At 41.4% G+C, this 19783-nt stretch overlaps 2 protein-coding genes across 8 annotated transcripts in view; both read right to left on the bottom strand.

Annotated features, from left to right (window-relative positions):
- Window positions 1-11468, bottom strand: part of LOC107390457 (adhesion G protein-coupled receptor L1) — a 55184-nt gene extending 43716 nt beyond the window's left edge. For all 7 annotated transcript variants that reach the window (XM_054743597.2, XM_054743598.2, XM_054743599.2 and 4 more), the window contains exon 1: window positions 10514-11468. The gene's annotated coding sequence lies outside the window, so the exon portion shown is untranslated. The remainder of the gene's footprint in view (window positions 1-10513) is intronic.
- A 1235-nt stretch (window positions 11469-12703) lies between these two features.
- nxnl1 (nucleoredoxin like 1) lies at window positions 12704-15684 on the bottom strand. Its single transcript, XM_015967214.3, has 3 exons — window positions 14189-15684; window positions 13738-13827; window positions 12704-13629 (listed from the first exon to the last, which is right to left on the bottom strand). Exons 1-3 carry the CDS (start codon window positions 14422-14424, stop codon window positions 13272-13274), a joined length of 684 nt encoding a protein of 227 aa, XP_015822700.1. The 5' UTR covers window positions 14425-15684; the 3' UTR covers window positions 12704-13271.
- Between the last annotated feature and the right edge of the window lie 4099 nt (window positions 15685-19783).

Here is a 19783-nt window from a genome sequence, read left to right as displayed (position 1 = left end):
GGGACACGTCCCCCCCCCCCTCACACAAAGTTGTCCCCCCCACAAAAGTTATTGTAAACACGTAAATGCTATCAGTAAACCTGTATTGTCTTCTAAAACCACAACGTAAAAGTTAGTCTGCAAATATAAAACAATGTGTTTTTAATTGTTGAGGAATTATAGTCCACCCCCCACCCCCAATTCCCCAACATGGTACGGTCAGTCCACACGCGCTGTTTCCAACGGGCGGGGCTGCCGGCTCTGCCCTGCTCACAGCTTCACAGCAGCCCGCAGGCTCACAGGAAGTGGGAATCAAAAAGCCAGCGGTTTCCAGCAGTAAGTCATTTATCACACACTTGTTCTACAAACTTAAACATGTATGTCAAATGTGGTCATAAATGTCAAACATAGACACCGATTATCTTTACATTTTGATCACCGGTTGGAGATCCCTTTATGACAGACCACCACCACCACAGTAAAAAAAAAGTTGTCACTTCATGTTCTCTGGTCATTCCAGGATTATTCCGCTATTATTATTCCATTCACTAAGGTGACCAAAAGTTCATTTTTCCGGACACGTACGCTTTCACAGTCTTCCCCTGGAATCTGCGGAGCAAACATCCGCGTTTCAGCCTATTTAGCAGATGAATATGGTAGAATCAAAACTAACTGGTCCGATGTATGGAAAACCACAGCGTTTGACCGCTCATATCCCGTCTTCCCCAGGCTCTGCAGCATGGACGTAATTTTCACTTTAGAAGTGGGGGGGACACGGGGGTGGGTGGGTGGGGGGGGGGGTGTATCTTTACAGTATGCTCTAATGGAAAACAGGCTTCAACACAAACGGTTGTTTTCCGCTTGGTCCTAGAGCTCAACCAGTGTCAATTTAATATAGCGTAATATTGTTTTTGGATGGTAAAAAGTGCAGGGGTCAAAACTTGACTTTGGAAAAAGTGGGGGGGACATGTCCCCCCTGTCCCCCCCAAAAATTACATCCATGCTCTGCAGTTGTTTACAATATGTCTAAGTGCAGGTGCACCGTGCAGTTTAGGGATGAACTGGTTGCAGCAAATGTGTGGTGGAAGCACGTTGCTCAAAGCTCTCAGTGTAAAACGCAGAGCCAAAGATCCCGTTGGCCACACAGACCCAAAAACACTATGAAAACTGAGAAAAGTGAGAGATCGATTCAACTGAAAAATAAACTGTAGTATGTATAATTATGTTTAGAGTATTTGTAAAGTAAATGTTTTAATGTTTATTATTAAAATGAAGCAAATATTTCAAGAATATATTTTTAGATTTTGTGTATCTTTTCGTTCAGTAGGACTTAGATAAAGTTATTAAATATTACAGAGTTATTCTCTAATAGCCTACAAACATTTCTATGATTTATTAAAGAGATTTCAGTCATTTTGATACTTGACTTGTGAAAGCTGATTTGAAGTTTGTTATTTTTTCTAGACATATTTAGAAGGAAAATTTCAAATATATTAAAATCAATATGGAACTATTTGGATTTTAGTAGCTTTCATGTTATGTGATTTAATAAAATTTTAATTTGACATTTTATGTTCTCTCTCTTTGTTGTGAAAAAGTTAGATGTGTTTTAGTACTTAAAATTAATGCTTTGCATCCGTCCACACGTGTAGCTGTTGGTCAGCTATAGCCGTGTCATTTCAGGACATGTTGCTTCAACTATTAACGATCTACTTTTGAATCTTTATTCTGAATTGCTTATTCCCGTTTTAGGCCACAGTCTTGTTATTGAAATGAAAACAAAAAGAAAGGATGCTTATGGGGACGTACAAAATTGGCAAGATATTATTGTTGATCAATATCCTCCAGCTCCGTTCTAATGGCAACATCCCATCGGTGTGTGTGTGTGTTGCTGTCCAACTGTCAGCAGACCAGGTCAGTTGAAATGGCAGAGAAACGAAAAACGGCAGACATCAGGTCGTTTTTTTAAAGCTCCAGAATGTCAAGTAAGTAGAAACTTGCATTTTGATAAAGACATCTATAAGAAAGAAATGAAATTGTTTCTAAATGGTTTCAGTAGGCGAAGTCCAGTCACTTGAGCACAGGCAGCCAAAGCCTGTCAGACACAGGCACAGAGTCTCAGGTCAGTCTCTTATGAGGACATACAGTGTTGTATGTAGAGAGCATTTTTTTTCATGTCCCCCCCAAAAATTACTCTCTGAAGTTTTACTGTTTATTGTCCCCCCCAAAATTGAAATGGGATTTCCGCCCTTGAATCCACACATTCATTATGCACATTTCCTGTGGTGCAGCTGTTTGAAGTTTAAGCAAGGATGTTTTGAAGCCTCGTTACTCTTTCCCAGTCAGCATGAGTCTCAGTTAGAGGTGGTCAGAACCACACCCCTAAAGAGGAGTATCGTATACGTTCTTGTCAAATGAAAAGCAAGTAAGGGTGCAAAGATTTCAGCGTTGGTCAACTGCAGTTCATTAGATAGTTGATCATTTGGTCATATCATAATAGAAAATTGACAAACTGACATTTTTTTCTCACTAAAATCCATAAATACAGCAAGATTATTAACACAAATCAACAAGATTAAAGAAAGCATACACTCCTTATTTCAAAATATTGAAAAGAAAGAAGGAAAAAGATATTTTATGTAACGCCTCTCAAAATAACAATGATGAGGCACTTCACGAGAGCAAATAATTTAAAAAAAATTATGCTCATTTAAAAATAAGGTTAAAATGTGAACAAAATGATTGTGATTAAAAATGTAAGGAAAGAGAAAGAGGGAAATCAGTACATCCCGGGAAAGGCACAGTTGGTAGAAAGAGCAGGAGAGGGTGATGAAGGTCACACAAAAGCCAGCCTGAACAAGTGAGTTTTCAGCTGATTTTTAAAGGAGACCACTGAGTCCACTGATCTCAGGCTCAGGGGGAGAGAGTTCCAGAGTCTGGGGGCCACAGCAGCAAATGATCTGTCACCTTTTTTTTTATTTTATTTTTTTTAATGATCTGTCACCTTTGGTCTTTAGCCTGGTGCATTCCACAACCAGTAGGCTTTGATCACTGGACCTCAGGGACCTGCTGGGGGTGTAGGGACTAAGAAGATCATCGGATGTATGATGGTGCTTGTCCATGTAAGGCCCTATAGACCAGAACCAGGATCTTGAAATGAACCCTGAAGTTGACTGGTAGCCAGTGAAGCTGGAGGAGAAGCGGGGTGATGTGGGTGCACTTGTGGGTGAGCCAACTGTAGACGGTTAGGGTTAGGAGATAGATATGGGTCTGAAGCTGCTATGGTGAGAGGGATCAAGATTTGGATTGGCGGCGGCACAGGAGTTAAGTGCTCGCCCCGTAATCAGAAGGTTGCAAGTTCGAGCCCCGCTCAGTTTGTCGCTGTCATTGTGTCCTTGGGCAAGACACTTAACCCCCCCTGCCTGCTAGTGGTGGTCAGAGGGACCGGCGATGCCAGCGGCCAGCAGCCCTGCCCCTGCCAGTGCACCCTAGGGTAGCTGTGGCTACATCGTAGCTCATCCCACCAGGGTGTGAATGTGTGTGTGAATGGTGAATGACTGATTGTGTTGTAAAGCGCCTTGAGGGGTTCCAGGACTCTAGAAGGCGCTATATCAAATACAAGCCATTTACATTTTTTTTTGAGAACTGGGTACAGCATTCTTAAAACAAGCAGGGACCACCTGACCAGAAACCAGAAAAGCATTAATTATAGAGAGCATGATGGGACCCGATGGACTGAAAAGCATTTTTAAACAAAGATGAGGGTAAGATGACGAGGGGGCATGCAGATGACTTCATAGAGTTAACTAATTTGGTTAACTCAGACAAAGAAACAGGAGCAAAACACTCTAGGGTTACGGCTTGATGTGGTTACTAGTATGAATGGATGCCTTGTGAGCACTGGCACTCGTGTTTCAGGAAGTAGAAGTTATTCGGGGGAATGGGGGCAGAAAACAGCAGGATTATGTGTCTTACTCGTTAAAGTAACAATAGATAGTCTTCTTAAATTGAAGCTAGAGCTTTAACATTGATCTTGGTGATTGCTGATTTAGAAACTTGACCAGTAACATATTTTGACACCACTCTGCAGTCCTCTGCTGACCAAAAACCACTCTTGACAGTTTATGGAGCAGGTAGGTGTTCTAGGGGGCACTCTTTACCTGCATTACGGCCGTTATCTGTATTTGCTGGAGGTTAGCATTTTCATTTCGCCAGTCGTCAATAAAAAGCACAAGAAAAAGCAAATAAGTAGCCTAGTTTGCTTTTTCTGTTGGCATCATGTTGGAGCCTGGAAGTAAAAGTATAAGAGTAATGTCGTTGGAGCCGAAGCAAAACTAGAGTAAACATCAGTGCAGCCTACGCTAGTTTGAGGAAGCTAAAAGAGGCCACAAAGTCACCAGCTGATGGCAACCTGGCTTTGTTATTACTGGTTTTGTAAGTAATGTTTTTGTCCAACAGTGTGGCTCTTTTTACTTAATGGTTTACTTTAGTATTGGTTGGCCCATGTAAGTTTTAGCTCATTAGCGCTAGCTAAAGAAGGCTGCAGCAGGATTGTTTACGACAATTGTAATTCAGTTTTCATCCAGTAGGGCGTAAGAGCAGGAAATGGTTCTGTGTTTCTTTAATACCCATGATAGGCAAAGGCCTCGCTTCTGATTGGCTAACAGCAACACAACTCTTCTGCCATCTCTGTTGGCTTTTCTTTCTTTGAAAAAAAAAAAAAAGCAATGTTGATGTTTTTTCTTCACAAAATATGGAAGCCTGAAGAAGTTCTGCCATGTTGTGGAGTTGCTAATGCTAATGGTTAGCTTCTACTAGCCGAGATGCACTCTGCTCTCTCCTGGACGCTAAATATGCAACAGCCTTCCCCACTGCAAGCCAAGATAGGTGGTAATTTTACATTGTGATGTAGATCTGTGAGACTTTTCTAATCCAAAGGATTCGCCGTCTATTTTAATTTGTTGGCTTAGCTTCGCTTTAAGTTTATACATCAATTTAAATTAGAAATAGATACAGGAAATACAAATAAATATTTAGCAGGTGAGTTAACAGGATCTCAAGTCCCAGATCTCCAATGCACAAAATCTGGTTCCAAATATGCAACCAACCAGCACCTGGAAATGGATTCAAATCTGGAATGAATGACTTTTCAACCATGATATATGTAACAATAATAGCCTCATTAATGAATTCCTCATTGTTTAATATATATATTTACTTATCAGTGCTTCACCATATGCTTGTGAAAGTGTCAGTGTGAGAAGTAGTGCAATATTTGCTACTTACTTCAGACAATGACCTCCGCCTCTAATGTCTCTAAGGTTTTGTGGTTTAATAATAATAATAAATCACCCTAGAGTACAAAATGCACCAAAAACTGGGAATTAACATTAATATTTGGTTCAAATGTTAGCTTTATACTTACAGAAAGTTGAAGTAATTGATACATAAGCCCTATTTTCTTGGGGTAGCATCACCAGATTTTCTGTATGGGCAACAGTTTTTTAATTAATTTCTTTAACACTGAATCATAAAGATGAAAAAGCAAACGGCTTGAATACAAATTCAAAACAAAACAAAATTATTCGATCATGTTTAACAGAAAACTATAAAACCACTAATTATTACTGAAAACCTATTTTGTGTCTCCAGACATTGTTCCATAATCTGTCAGCTGCTGCATCAGAACATAGAGATAACGTGTCATTGTTACATTATGGCAGCATAATAGTGTGCTTTTCCTTGATTACTGGTTGCCTAAACGCAACTTGTTAGATACAAATACCCAAAACGTGTTGAAGAAGTAGATATTTATCCCAAATGACACAAATAAATTAGAATTCTGTATTTAGCGGAACAAACCTTACATTTCTTATTTTGTGTGTCTAGCGCTTGTTTCTCTAAGACCTGCTGGGTTCTTGTGAGTGTCACCATAACCTGCTTTTGAATGTGAGCTGCTGAAACATGTCAGAACAAACTCCTGGCCACAAAACTAGGTTTTCCATCTGAGAAGCGACAAAAGACTTAAAGAAAACGTGGGCTATAAAAAAAAGGACAGACGAGCTGAATGAACAGAATTCAGGCTGGCATTACATTTGAGATCATAATCCCACAGTGGGCCTGCCTTTGTTCAGATTTTGGCCTTGAAACATTTAAAGCAATATTTTTTAGAGATTCAACTTAATTACATTGGAGTTTTGATCATTGCAACTTGAGTGTAGGGCTGGGCGATATGGCAAAAATAGAATATCACGATTTTTCCAATATTTTATCACGATTTCGATTTTATCACGATTTTTTTTATCCATGACTAGCATAACTTCAATTGCGTATTAAAGAAGAGAAACATTGAATAAATAAACTTTTATTCATATTAGGGATCATCAGCACAGTGCTAACACACTTATATTTTAAACTCACACCAGAGATGATAAAAGCCCTGAGAGAAACGATTACAAAAATCAGTTTTTCTCGTTTTTCAAGTAACTTAACATAAATTAAAATCGTAAACATATTTAAAGTGCAAACATGTTAATTGCAAACGTATTGTGCAAACATTAACTTGTTCAAAATACTATGTAGCTCCCAGTTGCTCATGTAGTGGATAGTTAAGCTCAAATACGGCTCTGATGTGCGGCTGGACCAGAGATCGCTTGTGGTAGAAAAAACTGCACATTCTGAATATTTTCTGCAACAAGTCTCTAAATAAAGTAAAATTTTCCAGTGCAGAACAGGTTAGATGCACCTAATAAAATTACTAACAAACTCAGGAATCTTTCTTTGCTTCCCTGTTCTGGTGCTGAGAATATCACTAATGTGGATCAAAGGAGATACACAGATGAATGCACCTCTTATTATTTGGAAACTACATTTACTGCAGCTGGCAGAGGCAGAGATTGTTTCTATTGATACACGGATTTACAGAATCATTTTAAATGTTAATAGGGGAAGACTGCAGGAGGGAGCGGTAAAATACAGGGGGTCCCAGCAAAAACAAGAAACTACGAGTCTGATGAAACCCGCTGGTTTTCCATCAGGCAGTCACGGGGCAGCTCCAACGACCCAGTGACCGAGCTCAGTTCGGTACCGACACCGGCTCGGCAGAGGGTGAACGAGCCGAGGCGACGTCGTGCTCTGCTTAAAGAGCAAGTTACCCCCTACAATAAACTTACTTCACTCCCACTTCATGTTTGAAAAATGCAACAAATGCTGTTGCTTGGCAGACCGAGAAGGCGGAGCTGCTAACAAATACACACACACACAGGCTCACAATGGCATTATGACATCATAATATACCAGATGACATCATAGCATACCTCTTAGCCAATAGCGGTGGCAGATTTAAATTCAAATACAGTGCAGAATTTTTCCCTGACGACGGCGCAACACTGACAGTTTTAGGCAGAATATTTGAATTTTAACCAAGATGCACTGAACTGCCAAATTATTGACTACACGTGTCTGTAGCATGATTAGACACTCCTTTATATAGTTTATCAGCAAAAAAAATGTGATTTTGGGGTGACTTGCTCTTTAAGAAGCGGTGATATTTTCCTGCTTCAGAAGAAGCGTCCAACGTGTTTTTACGCTTTCTCCAAGACATGTCACGTCGCTAAGTTGTTAGCGCCGCGCGCTAAGGAAACCCTGCATTCCTCTTCGGAACGAAAAACTCGTTGTCGCTCTCAGCCGCGGCGAAGCCATGTTTGTTCACACACAGGTGAAAACAAGCGGGGCACTAATATATTACTATGACTCACTCTGATTGGTTAAGGATCAAACAAAGGCGTGTCATTCGCCTGGGGTAAGTTCCCTTTTCATTCAGAGGCAGAAATTCAACAGCAGAGCTGTGAATCGTGATAAAAAGGTCTCTCAAAAATGACAGACCGTCAGATGTGTTGATCGTAAAACGGTCTAAAATCGTCATATCGCCCAGCCCTACTTGAGTGTTTAAAAAGTGCTTTATGAGTAAAGTTATGTGATATGGTATGGACTGGTCTGGTATGGTTTAACCAGAATAAATTCAAAAAGTAGTTTTCAAATGATTATTTAATTCATGAAAGTGCCAATATAGGTTTTTTTAAACTTCAAGCTGGAGCTTCAACATTGATCTAAGTGACTGTTGGGTTAGAAACTTGTCCTGTTTCATTATTGACACCACTCTGCAGCTCTCTGCTGACCAAAAAGTGCACGTTATAGGTTTGTGGAGCAGGTAGGTGTTCTAGGGAGCGCTCATCCCTGATTTACAGCTGTTAGCTGTAATGCTAGCAGTTAGCATTTTCACTTTGCCAACTGTCAACAAAAAGAACGAGAAGAAGAAAAATAAGTTTGCTTTTTTCTTTGTTGGCATCATGGCGGAGCCTGGAAATAAAAGTCATGTATTTGGAGGTGAAGCAAAGAGCTAAAACCAGAGTGAACATGGCCCACGCTCACCATCATGGACTGATGGTGACCTGGCTTTGTTGCTACTGGACTTGTTAGTAATAATATTTTTTCCAACAGTGTGGATCTGTTACTTCGTGGTTATGTATTAGTTGGCTCTTGTTAGTGTTAGCCTGTTGTTAGCGCTAGCTACAGGCTGTAGCAGGGTTGTTTTTTTACAACAGTTGTAGATCCACTTTCAACTAGTAGGACAGAAGAGCAGTAAACGGCTCTGTGTTGACATAATGGACAAAATCTGTCCGAGCCAACCTGTCTCAATTTGAAAGCGTGATGGACCCCCAAACCCAATAACAAGTTGTTACAGGTTGTCTTAACAGCAGTGATCAAAGGTCTGTATAACGGGCAACTCTCTTGCATCGAGGGCAAATTTGGCCCACTCTTCTTTGCAAAATGATTTTAATTCAGCAAAACTGCTCCAGATTATTACACCAGATGAAGCTGGAGACACACCTTCTATAAAAAACTCTACCTTTTTCTCATCATTATACAGAAAATTCTCCTCAAAGTCATTTAACCCACGAGCCTTTGGCTTCTTTGGGTCAGCACAATCCGCTCATGAATGTTTGTTCAATGTCCTGTCTTCTTCTTAACATCAGATCATGACCTCTAACCTTGACTTTCACCATATAGGGCCTGCAAAGCCTTGGACGTTTTCCTGGGTTCTCCTGTTAAATTTCTTTGGAACAGGACATGGTATGCTGCTGTTTGAGATCATTTAGCCTACTTCATGTTCATGACAGGATCTACTGAAATGCTTTCCTAATTCTGCAGGACTCTAATCAAGCCTGGGTGTGGCTACAGTGGAACCAAACTCAGGTTTCCAAATAACATGTTAATCGCACTAATTCATCATTTAATAAGGCTTCAGTTAGTTTATATATTTTACAGTGCTGTGATATATGTGAATTGCTGTCATTTATTCCAAAAGCTAATAAATGATCAATATAAAATTAATCTGCTCTCATCTTTTGCTTCTAGCTCGTTTAATAACATATTCTTGCCCCTGGTGCTGCAGATCTTTGCTATTTTGTCCACATTTTTTCTTCCCAGGAATAAAATAAATCATTTTTGCATCAACCAGTCAACATTTAGCACTGATGTAGAATCATCAGCTGCGCCCCCTTTGGCTGCATCGTGAGTGAAATCCCCGCTGATGTCCAGTCTCATACCAGGGGACTGATATTACAGCGATTCGTCCGCCCACAGCTCTGCACACCATTCACAAGCCTGCACAAAAGCTCACGGCGCAAACATGGAGATTGACTTACTGTCTCCGACCGATTCAAAGGACCTGGTGGAGATCTGTTTGAGGTGCAGAAAGGACCACAGTAAGGAATAAAAATGGTGCCTTTTGTCCAATTCTTTAACAAGTGTAAATGACATTCCTCTAAATTGTGTGTGAGAGACTAGGTGAGTGTTTAAAGCTAATGCTAATGATGGAAAGGATCCCAACTAACCTCTTTATCTTCCACCTCACCACACATACACTCTTATGGATGAGTCACTTTAATCTTTCTGTCAATTAAAGAAAATAATTAATTCCTAAATTCTGACTCATGAACATGAATCCATCCTATCTCCTCTTCCATTCACCCTCTCTCTCTCTCTCTCTCTCTCTCTCTCTCTCTCTCTCTCTCTCTCTCTCTCCCTGGTCTCCTCCACTGACCCCGTCTTCTCATTCCCTGCTCTGAAATATTGATAATGGTCTCTCTCTGCTCTCTGTCTCCTCTTTTCTCCCCATCCTGGTGGTGCATCAGCAGGTGAACGCTTAAAACTCACCCTGCATTCCCGAGCTGGTGTTTAAACTGGATTATGAATGATACTCATGTCCGTGCAGCACAGTCACGTGCCTATGAATATTCCAGAGCACTCACGCCTGGCTGTCCTCTACTACTGACCAGGGTTTAGCTGCAGCAGCCTCGCAAAAGCAACACATCCTGTTTGTGGCTGATCAAATGGCCACTGGCAGCAGCAGCAGCGGAGCACCACTCCTGTCTGCTCCAGCATTGATCATGTATGTGCACTTGTGCATGTGAACACACACAGAGACAGAGGGGCGGGGTGCGCGTCCTTACAGCCTACATTCACATCTTACCGTCAGTCCTCCTCTTCTTCCTCCTCCTCCGCGCTCACTGCGTCTCCCGCATCTCTCTGCGCCCTCACCCGCCGTACTCTCCTCCCTGTCTGCTGCTCCGATGTGTCCAGTGCATTCAGTTTTTAAAAATATTGTTTTTTTTTATTATTTTAAACAGGTGATGATGTCTGGTTGTATGAGTAGTGTCTAACAACAACTGAACAGGGCGTCCTCCTCCTCCTGTGATCGGTGCGCTGGACCTCCTCCCTCCGTCCTGTCGAGGCTCGATGTCTTCCCCGCTGAGCTGTGTGACTGTGCGTCACGTTGGTATCATAATTCCCACGGGTTTCAGCTGCGGGGATAATGTGGGCTATAGGCCCTTTATGTCTCCGATGGTTGGAAAGAGCAAAAATTATGAATAAAAATAATAAAATAAATAACACTCGATCAGCTGCGAAAAAAAAAGATAATTAGGCGCAAATTATTGCACAAACCGTGGTCGCTCTGCGTCCTCCCGTCGATTCCGATTCTCGTAAAAGCCAGCAGTCGCTTGTCATCGATGCTGTACGCGCGTTTCCAGCGGTTTTTATTAAAAACATCCCGTCATTTTAATGGAAAATAACGCGATAAGAGGCGCGTCGCGTTTCACTGAGCAATCGAGATGAGACGCAGCAGCACATCAGGACGGATGTTGAGATTTCTCGTTCTTTAAAAAAAATGAAACAAAAATATTTAGAAATGAATAAAAAATATAAGAAATAATCAAAAAATAACAGCTGGAAAACCAGGAGCGACAAGGTTTCCCACTTCTGGCCTCGCCTTGCATCCGTCCTTCCGCTCTCTCTCTCTCTCTCTCTCTCTCTCTCTCTCTCTCTCTCTCTCTCTCTCTCTCTCTCTCTCTCTCTCTCTCTCTCTCTCTCTCTCTCTCTCTCTCTCTCTCTCTCTCTCTCTCTCTCTCTGCTGGTCCGCTTGTTGCGCGTTCTGCACTCGAGAGCGCGCAACGCGTCTGTGCTTTTATGCTTTTCTGTGTGTGCGCGTTTGAGCGTTTATGCGCGCGCACACACACACACGCACGCACGCACACAAGGCTACAAACATATACACACGGTGAGAGAGATAAAGAGATGGGGGAGGCGAGGGGGTTTCGTTCATGTTTCCGAGGTTTGTCTGAGTGAGCAACAATACGCTGCTGTGCAGGCAGGAGAATTTGAAACAAACAGCATTTATTTTGGGCATCTGTCTCCTCTTTCGGGTCTCGCCACCTCCGAGTTGCAAATCAATCACAGAGGAAGGAAGGGCTGCTTTTGTGTTCGCCCCACAGCCACCACAAGCTCCTGCAACATTTCCATGGGAGTCACGGAGAGTTTTGGCTCCTGCAGCTCAGATTGGGAATATGACCTATTTGTCAATCTGTTCCTGGCTTTAAAGCTTTGCAATAAGTCATCTGGGCCGAGCTGCTAAAGCACATCACATCATAAACCAATCAAACCCTCAGCCCAATGACACCTGATGATACTCTGGTTTCATCATCTGCCCCTCAGATCCGTTTTCTGCTGCATTACTGTCACACAGCCATTTCTCTTTGCTATGATGCCAACAGCGTGTTATAAGGCGCAGGCCACTCAGAATCAGGTAGGAAACCTATTCACGGCCTCTGAAGGAGGGGAACTGTTGCAAAAACCTGATCCGACTGATCACACAAAAGCATCATCAGTGCCGCATACAAGTGGGAGGAAGTGTGCAGGGGCTAAACAGTCTTCAGTAGATTTTAAAGGAAATCACTGATTATGTTCCCCCATCATTTCACTCGACTCCCTCTGAATGGCTGTGATTGCTGCTTGTGAGAGCTGTAAAGTGCAGCCAGACTTCACAAACACTCCAAACACAACAGCCACTAAAAATATATATTTTAATAGTGCTGAATAATTCATTGATTTCAAATTATGCAGAGGGTGCTTTGATTGGACGACTCACTTTATTTTTACTGAGATGTGATGTTGAAGTCAGACTAATCCTCCCGTGTGTGATGAAACAAGTTATAGGGACACAAGTTGGTACCACACTAAACCTCTATTTGAACTTGGCAAACATTTAAAGACAACAGATCAGCGCTGTTTTTTTATTACCGCTGACTAAAAGTTCTAGAGCCCATCCCGTCACTATTACATCATGTATAAAATTTACTTTGCACATGAGCAGGCATGACTGGGGTTATTTATTTATTTATTTATTTATTAATTGTTTTTGTGGCAATGCACAAGAAGACAACTTGTAAGATCTGTTTTGAAGAGCCTGAGCCTGGAGCAGCAGGTCCGAGCAGGAGTCGGAGAAGTCGTTTACCCCACCGTATCCAGACTGATCATGAGTTGCGCGTGCACACTGCTGGCTGATTCTACTCACCAATCAGAGCCTCCCTCCATAGGTAGGCGTGAACTTTGGCCAACTAATCAGTCGGTCGTAGGTTCGTCGTGTTGGCTTCGCACAAAGCAGACAGCTAGAGAACAGGTCCAAAGAAAACGGTCAGCTGAGCACAGAAAACGAACAGGTTACCCAGATGTGAACGCAGTAAACCAAACCGGGGTTGGTTTGTGCCGACCCAGATGTGAAAGCCCTGTGTGGTACGATGCTATTGTATGGTAGTATGGTATGGTGCACAAGTGTTTTTTTTTCCTTAGTAGAGAAAGGTTAAATATTATTGTCTGCACCAGAAGCTTTGTAAAATAGATTTAAATCTCTAATAGCAACAATTTTGAGTGAGTTCACATTCTCCGATTCTCCATCACCATGGCGACCCTACTCCATCCTCGTTCTGTGCTCCTGCTTCCACCTGCTCCTTTTCATCACCACCTCCACCCCAACCTCTGTTTTTCTTCTTCTTCTTTTTCTTCTTCTCATCATCCACCTTATATTTGAGCCTTCTAATGGGGTCGCTGAAGCTGCGCATGGACTTGTCCTCAAAGTCTTCCTTGGTAAGAAAGTTCCGGTCGATAAGCTCTGCTGCTTCGTGCCAGTTTTGGTAGCAGCCTGGACCAAGGTGGGTTATTTCCTCCACTGCATTGGAGATGAGAACAGAGCAGTCAGGTCGCAGAACCACCACAGTCGGCACCTCCTGCACGTTAAACATGGTCTCCAGCTGCCTGTGGGCAAATGCACACATGCACAGCATTGAGCTAATGGATTTGCAGGGAAGCATATTTACATTGTCATTATTCAGCAGCAGGTAGTGACCTATCATGTCTAGTCACCTCCTGTAGGGGTCCTCATAGGCCAGAAACAGGGACTTCTTGGGGAGCTCCTTGAGGAAGGTTTCCAGCTGGTCCTCCGACTGATCCAAACTGAGAAATTAAACATAAAACAGGAAATTAAAGAAATAAATCCAAGGCAAGAACATTTCCACATGAACCTTTTGTAGTTGCTGCTTGCATTAAGTCACAACTATGTAACTTTATGTATATTACCTAAAAATAAAAACAGAAAATAGACAAAATATTTTCATAAAAGTGTCTGAAATGTCAGAAAATGCAAACACAAATAGAGCATCAAAGCAGTTATCTGATGCTAAAATCTTCCTCCAAGTTCATTGAGAAGCTACCGTCGTGTGGATTTCAAACTACACCCTGTTTTGTGCAAGGTAAACAGTGCATGCGTAGCAAAAATCAAATAAATAAAAACATAATGAACATCTGCTTGGTGCACCTGATGTAAAGAAGAACCAGCTGAGACGAGCGCTCCACGTAAAACTCATCAGTCAGCTGTTTGAAGAAGTCATGAAGTCTGGGAGCAAACTGCTGACAGGTCTCAGATTCAGCAGACGCAAAGAAGAGCATCAGGATCCGGTTCTGCAGGCGCATAACAATCTCACGCTCTGTGTCCAGCTCATCCTGGTCTTTGTTGTTCTTCAAAAGGACCCGGTCAACAAACAGGTCCACCATGATGAGGCACTGAGGACTAGAAATCCATTTAGTTCAAACCTTCTCAGTAACCTAGTGGTAGAGTGTCATACCAAGGACTTTAAAGGTGGGTCCCAATGCCTCCCTACTTGACACTCAGCTTTAAGAGCTTAGATTGGGGGTTAAACCACCATGTAGTTCCCGAGTGCAGCCACAGCTGCAGCTCACCGCTCCCTAGAGGGATGGGTCAAATGCAGAGATGAATTTCACTCGTGTGTGACGACTAATGGAACTTTAACTTTGACTTTAACTAAACACAAATGATTTAGGAGATTTTTGCATGTCACCCTGGCGTCTTGTCAATCAATGTCTGGTCCAAGTCCTGAATGACAGCAGCTCGTTCTTTACTTTGCATTTATGGGAGTTTGTGTGCCTGCCTCTTGAAACTGACAGTTTGTGACTGGGATTAAGGGTTGATGAGTTTTACAGTTGTGAATCCGCACCCGACCGTTGTGATGTCTATCTTTGTGGCCATCGTGATTGAAAGGCCTTTTTTCATGAACAAACTTGGTCTTGTCAAAACCTCTGGTCAACGCTGCGTAATCGTATAAGTTAAAAGGCTTGCTAGAGAGGTTGGACACAAACATCTGCACAAAACATTTTTGTAATTGGATCATCTTATGCATATGTGCACCCTTATATGTACCCTTGTAATTTATTCAAAAATACAATCGTTTTAAATGGGAACAAATGAAACTGCATAAAGGGTCAGTTTGCACCCTAAAGCAACATCTTATGGTTCTAAAATCAAGATGTGTAAAGATGTTAATGATTATTTGTTCTGAACACCAAAAAAGCCTGACAATTATGGTGAAGTTTGCAAAAATGCATCACCAGAGACGACTTTGCTTTATATTTCCACTCACACATCTATTAATCACATATAATCTGATAATCCTCACAGTTGCTTACCTGTAATATGTCCCCTTTGGGCAGGAAGTATGAAAGAAAACACCTCCAAAGCAGGTTTTAGTTTACTTCTCAAGACTTTCTTGGTGTTGAATCAGTTCCCAGTCTGTCAGTCTGAATCATATCCACCCATTGACTGTGTCTTGTTGACCTTACTGGTATTAGCTGCTCGCTCCGTCTTTGTTTTCCATGTCTCCGCTCCTCCACACCGCCTACTCCATCATGGTGGGAGGGACCTGAGGACAAGGTAGCAGAGCAACAGACACACACACACACACACACACACACACACACACACACACACACACACACACACACACACACACACACACACACACTCATATTATTTAATTGACTTTACTGAAACAGCACGTTATGGCACACAGACACAGTTTCTGCACAAAGAAAGAGTTTATTGCATTTTGAAAATGAGCAGGAAAAACTTCAATTAGTTATAATCCAAGTAAAGAGAAATAAAAAAAGACTGGTGAATATTAGAATAAACTTCTCTTAGACACTAAAAGGCACCAGAAAACAACTGTTCCATCGATCTGTATCAAAACATACACGCACTGTAGTTACAGAATATGTGAATTTGTTTACAATGCAAGAAATTACATGTTTTTTTCTAAATCTGAGAAAAAGTAACAAGTAAGAAAAGTAGTAATTTACTTATTCAGTTCTATCAGTGGTTCTCAAACTGGTAGCCCTCACAATCATTGGTTGGATGAATCAGACTATTGCTTCAACTCATAATGTACCACTCATTTACATTTTTGACTTAAACCTTTAGTTTTCAGTCAATTAAATTGGATTTATTTATTTATTTTACTTCTGGAGATCCTCTGACGACTTCCAGCTTAGTGGTCTGTGACCCAAAGTGGGGTCCTAACCCCAATTTTTGTAAAACACAAAAATACTTCTATTGTATTAGTCATATAATAGTCAGAATTGTGTTAACTGGTTGGAAATGTTATCAAAAATGTGCTTTTTATGGAGGCGGCGGGGCTTCATACCTGTACTGCAGGCAGCCACTAGGAGGATTGAACCTTTGAGGCCATTTCTGGACCATTTTAGGGACCAACCTATCACCTAACTCAACTCAACTCAACTCATCTCAACTGTATTTATAAATCGCGCCTTACAGGCAAAGAGATGCCACCAAGGCGCTACACTGATCAAATAAAAACATAAAACATTAAGTCCAGAAAATTAATTAAATTTCATGATTTGGTCAACTGGAGAATATTGCATATAATGTATAAAGCAAATAAAGGTACATTGCCAAAGAATATTCAGCATATATTTGAAAAGAGAGATAGCAGTTATTCGTTGAAGGGATTTGAAATCTTTAAAAAACCTAGATTTAGAACAAGAATGAAGGAAATGAGCATATCTGTGAATGGTGTGAAGTTGTGGAATTGCCTGGACAGAGAATGGAAAGAGTCAAGAACTCTAAAAGTGTTCAGTCTACACATTAAATCACGTGTGTTGAGTGGATATGACAACGGACAATTGATGTGGACATAATAATTAACAAATGTGAACAGTTACGGGACTGAAAGAACTGGTGAGGGACTGCACAAATATAACTTGATATTTAAGTTTAAAAAGGGGGCAGAAATAATAAGATTTTTCTTCTATCTGCTCCCTTTCATTCAAATATATATTGTGTTTTCATGAATATTGTTTAGTGTCTGTTGTGTTATTTTTTATTGAATGAAATAAAGATATAAAAAAATAAAATAAAATAATAAAACATTATATCACACGATACAGATAAAAATATAATGAGTAAAATCGCTATAAGTAAAACAATAAAACTAGTTAGAAAGGTTAAAAGACAGGTCATAAAAATGTGTTTTTAGCCTTGCCTTAAAAACCGCAACAGAGGTGGAGGCCCTTATGCTCAGAGGAAGCTTATTCCAAAGCTTAGGACCTGCCACAGCAAAAGCCCTATCACCACGCGTCTTTAGGCGCGTTCTTGGGACCGATAGGAGCATGAAGTTCTCCGAGCGGAGTGACCATGAAGGGGTGTATGGTTGAAGTAGTGACACCAAGTAAGGAGGGGCTAAACCAGTTAACGTTTTAAAAACTATTAAAAGTATTTTAAAATGAATCCTAACATCAACGGGCAGCCAGTGAAGCGCAGCCAGGACAGGAGTTATGTGGTCAAACTTGCGCCTGCCCTCTAAAAATCTGGCAGCAGCATTCTGGACCATTTGCAACCTAGCTATTGAGCCCTTGCTCACACCGAATAGAACAGAGTTGCAGTAGTCCAATCGCACCGTAATAAAAGCATGGACCACCGTCTCAAGATCATGATGTGACAGAAATGGTTTGATCTTTGCCAGCCGACAAAGGTGGAAAAAGGAGGAGGAGATCACTCCATTGATATGGGTATCAAAACTAAGGGCGCTATCCAGTTTAACACCAAGATTAGTCACCGATGTAGTCAGTAAACTGGAGAGAGTACCGGGAAAAGGCCTGGTAGAGTCACTGTTAACTCGTGCCTACTGGTTGTATCTCAGTGGGGAATAATATCTGCAGACATCAACTAACAACCAGCATTTGTAAAACTGGAAGAGTTCCTGGTGAAGAAGAACAGAAATAAAAGAAGAAATGCAGCTTTGCTGCTGCTTTAAAGTTGCTGTTTCTAACCTCCCAAAGCTGAAAATGCAGAGGAAATCTCCCGACAACATCCTCCTTTACTCTGCTTTGTGATCTCCTACAGAGCGCCATGAAAAACAATGCTTCTTTTGGTCAGTGGACACTGCTTTTCACAGCTCACAGCTGTTCTTTCGGTCCCCCGAATAAATTAATTTGCGGCACACTTTGTCAGAATAAAATTTGTTATTAATATCCATAGATGCCTTTTGAGGGTGATCAGTGACATCATTCATCACCAAAACAGTCTTGGTACACTGAAGTCTTAGCAAAGTTCAGAAAGGACCGCTTTTGCATTAAGACACAACAGCTTTTCCCTGTCACCTTCATCCATCCATCCATCCATCCATCCATCCAGACATTGTCCCTCCAGCGTGTCCTGGGTCTTCCTTTAGGTCTCCTCCTGGTTGGACGTGCCTGGAAAACCTCATCAGGGAGGTGTCCAAGAGGCATCCTGCTAGATGCCCGAGCCACCTCAACTGGATGCTCTTGATGAGAAGGAGCAGCAGATCTACTTCAAGCCCCTCTTGGAACACCAAGCTTTCTTGGCATCAGAATGTATCTTCACAATTCACGGGCGTCATATGTGAAATCCATGGTGCATACCAAACAGAATCAGAAAATAACTCATCAGCTCACAGACTCCCATTCTTTTTTATTTTTATTTTTTTTGGGGGGAGGGGGTCCAGAAGTAGATGGGGGTGACTACACTGTGTACAAATTGGCAAACCGTTGTGTGTTTTTCTCATTCCTGCTCTTTCAGACCCCAGCAAACCAACATGGAGATCATTTGGTTCTGCTGGAGGTTTTCTCAAACTGTGGGAAATTAGTCTTTGCTGTGGATTAAAACTCAGACTCCTCTACTGCTGTTGCATGAAACGCAGTTTGTCTTGCTGAAATGAGCGAGGCCGACTCATTGTTACGTTCACATGCTTCCTTGAGTGAATTTGAACAAATGCCTTTCTATAAAATCATTGAAAATCTACAGTGATAATAAGCATAAAGGTCTCTTCTAGTTACAGCTGAAACGACTCATCATTTATGATTTTACATTTGCATTCCTCAAACAAACTCATCCAACTCTGCAGTAATTTAAAAGTATTTGTGAATTACAGGGATGAACATTAAATGCCACGGCGCACCAATGTGATGCATCGCTGCTGTCTTTTAAAAACCCATGATTAAATTAGAGCATGATGGAAAAACAACTGATAGGAAATAAAATTATAAGTTGAATAATGTGTTTTAAGGTCATCATATTTCTCTGTAAAATACTCAAACACTTTTTAAGTCATGGCTTCAGGTATGTTTTTCCTTTTGTGTGTGCGCACACGCATGCATGTGTGTAGAATAGAATAGAATAGAACAGAATAGAATTCAACTTTATTGTCATTGCACATGTACAGGTAAAGGGCAACGAAATGCAGTTTGCATCCATCCAGAAAGTGCTTCAGCCGTGATATAGATGTATGACAATATATGTTAGCAATAATATAGATGTGTAAGTATATTACAGAAATGGATCTATTACGTATGCTATAATGTACACGGTATGAAGTATGTTATGAATATTCTATGACTATAAGTATGTGCAGGCTGTAGTTAATACAAGCAGTCCATGAGTTTAACGTGGATCATATGTCAGGAGGCAGAGTTCAGGAGTCTGACAGCTGTGGGGAAGAAACTGTTCCGGTACCTGGTGGTCTTAGTCCGGAGGCTCCTGTAGCGCCTCCCAGAGGGCAGCAGGGTGATCAGTGCATGTGAT

The sequence above is a fragment of the Nothobranchius furzeri genome, chromosome 4 (genome assembly GCF_043380555.1).
Source record: "Nothobranchius furzeri strain GRZ-AD chromosome 4, NfurGRZ-RIMD1, whole genome shotgun sequence".
In the NCBI taxonomy this organism is placed as follows: Eukaryota; Metazoa; Chordata; class Actinopteri; order Cyprinodontiformes; family Nothobranchiidae; genus Nothobranchius; species Nothobranchius furzeri.
Note: the sequence above shows the minus strand (reverse complement) of the source record. Positions and strands in the feature narration are given on the sequence as shown.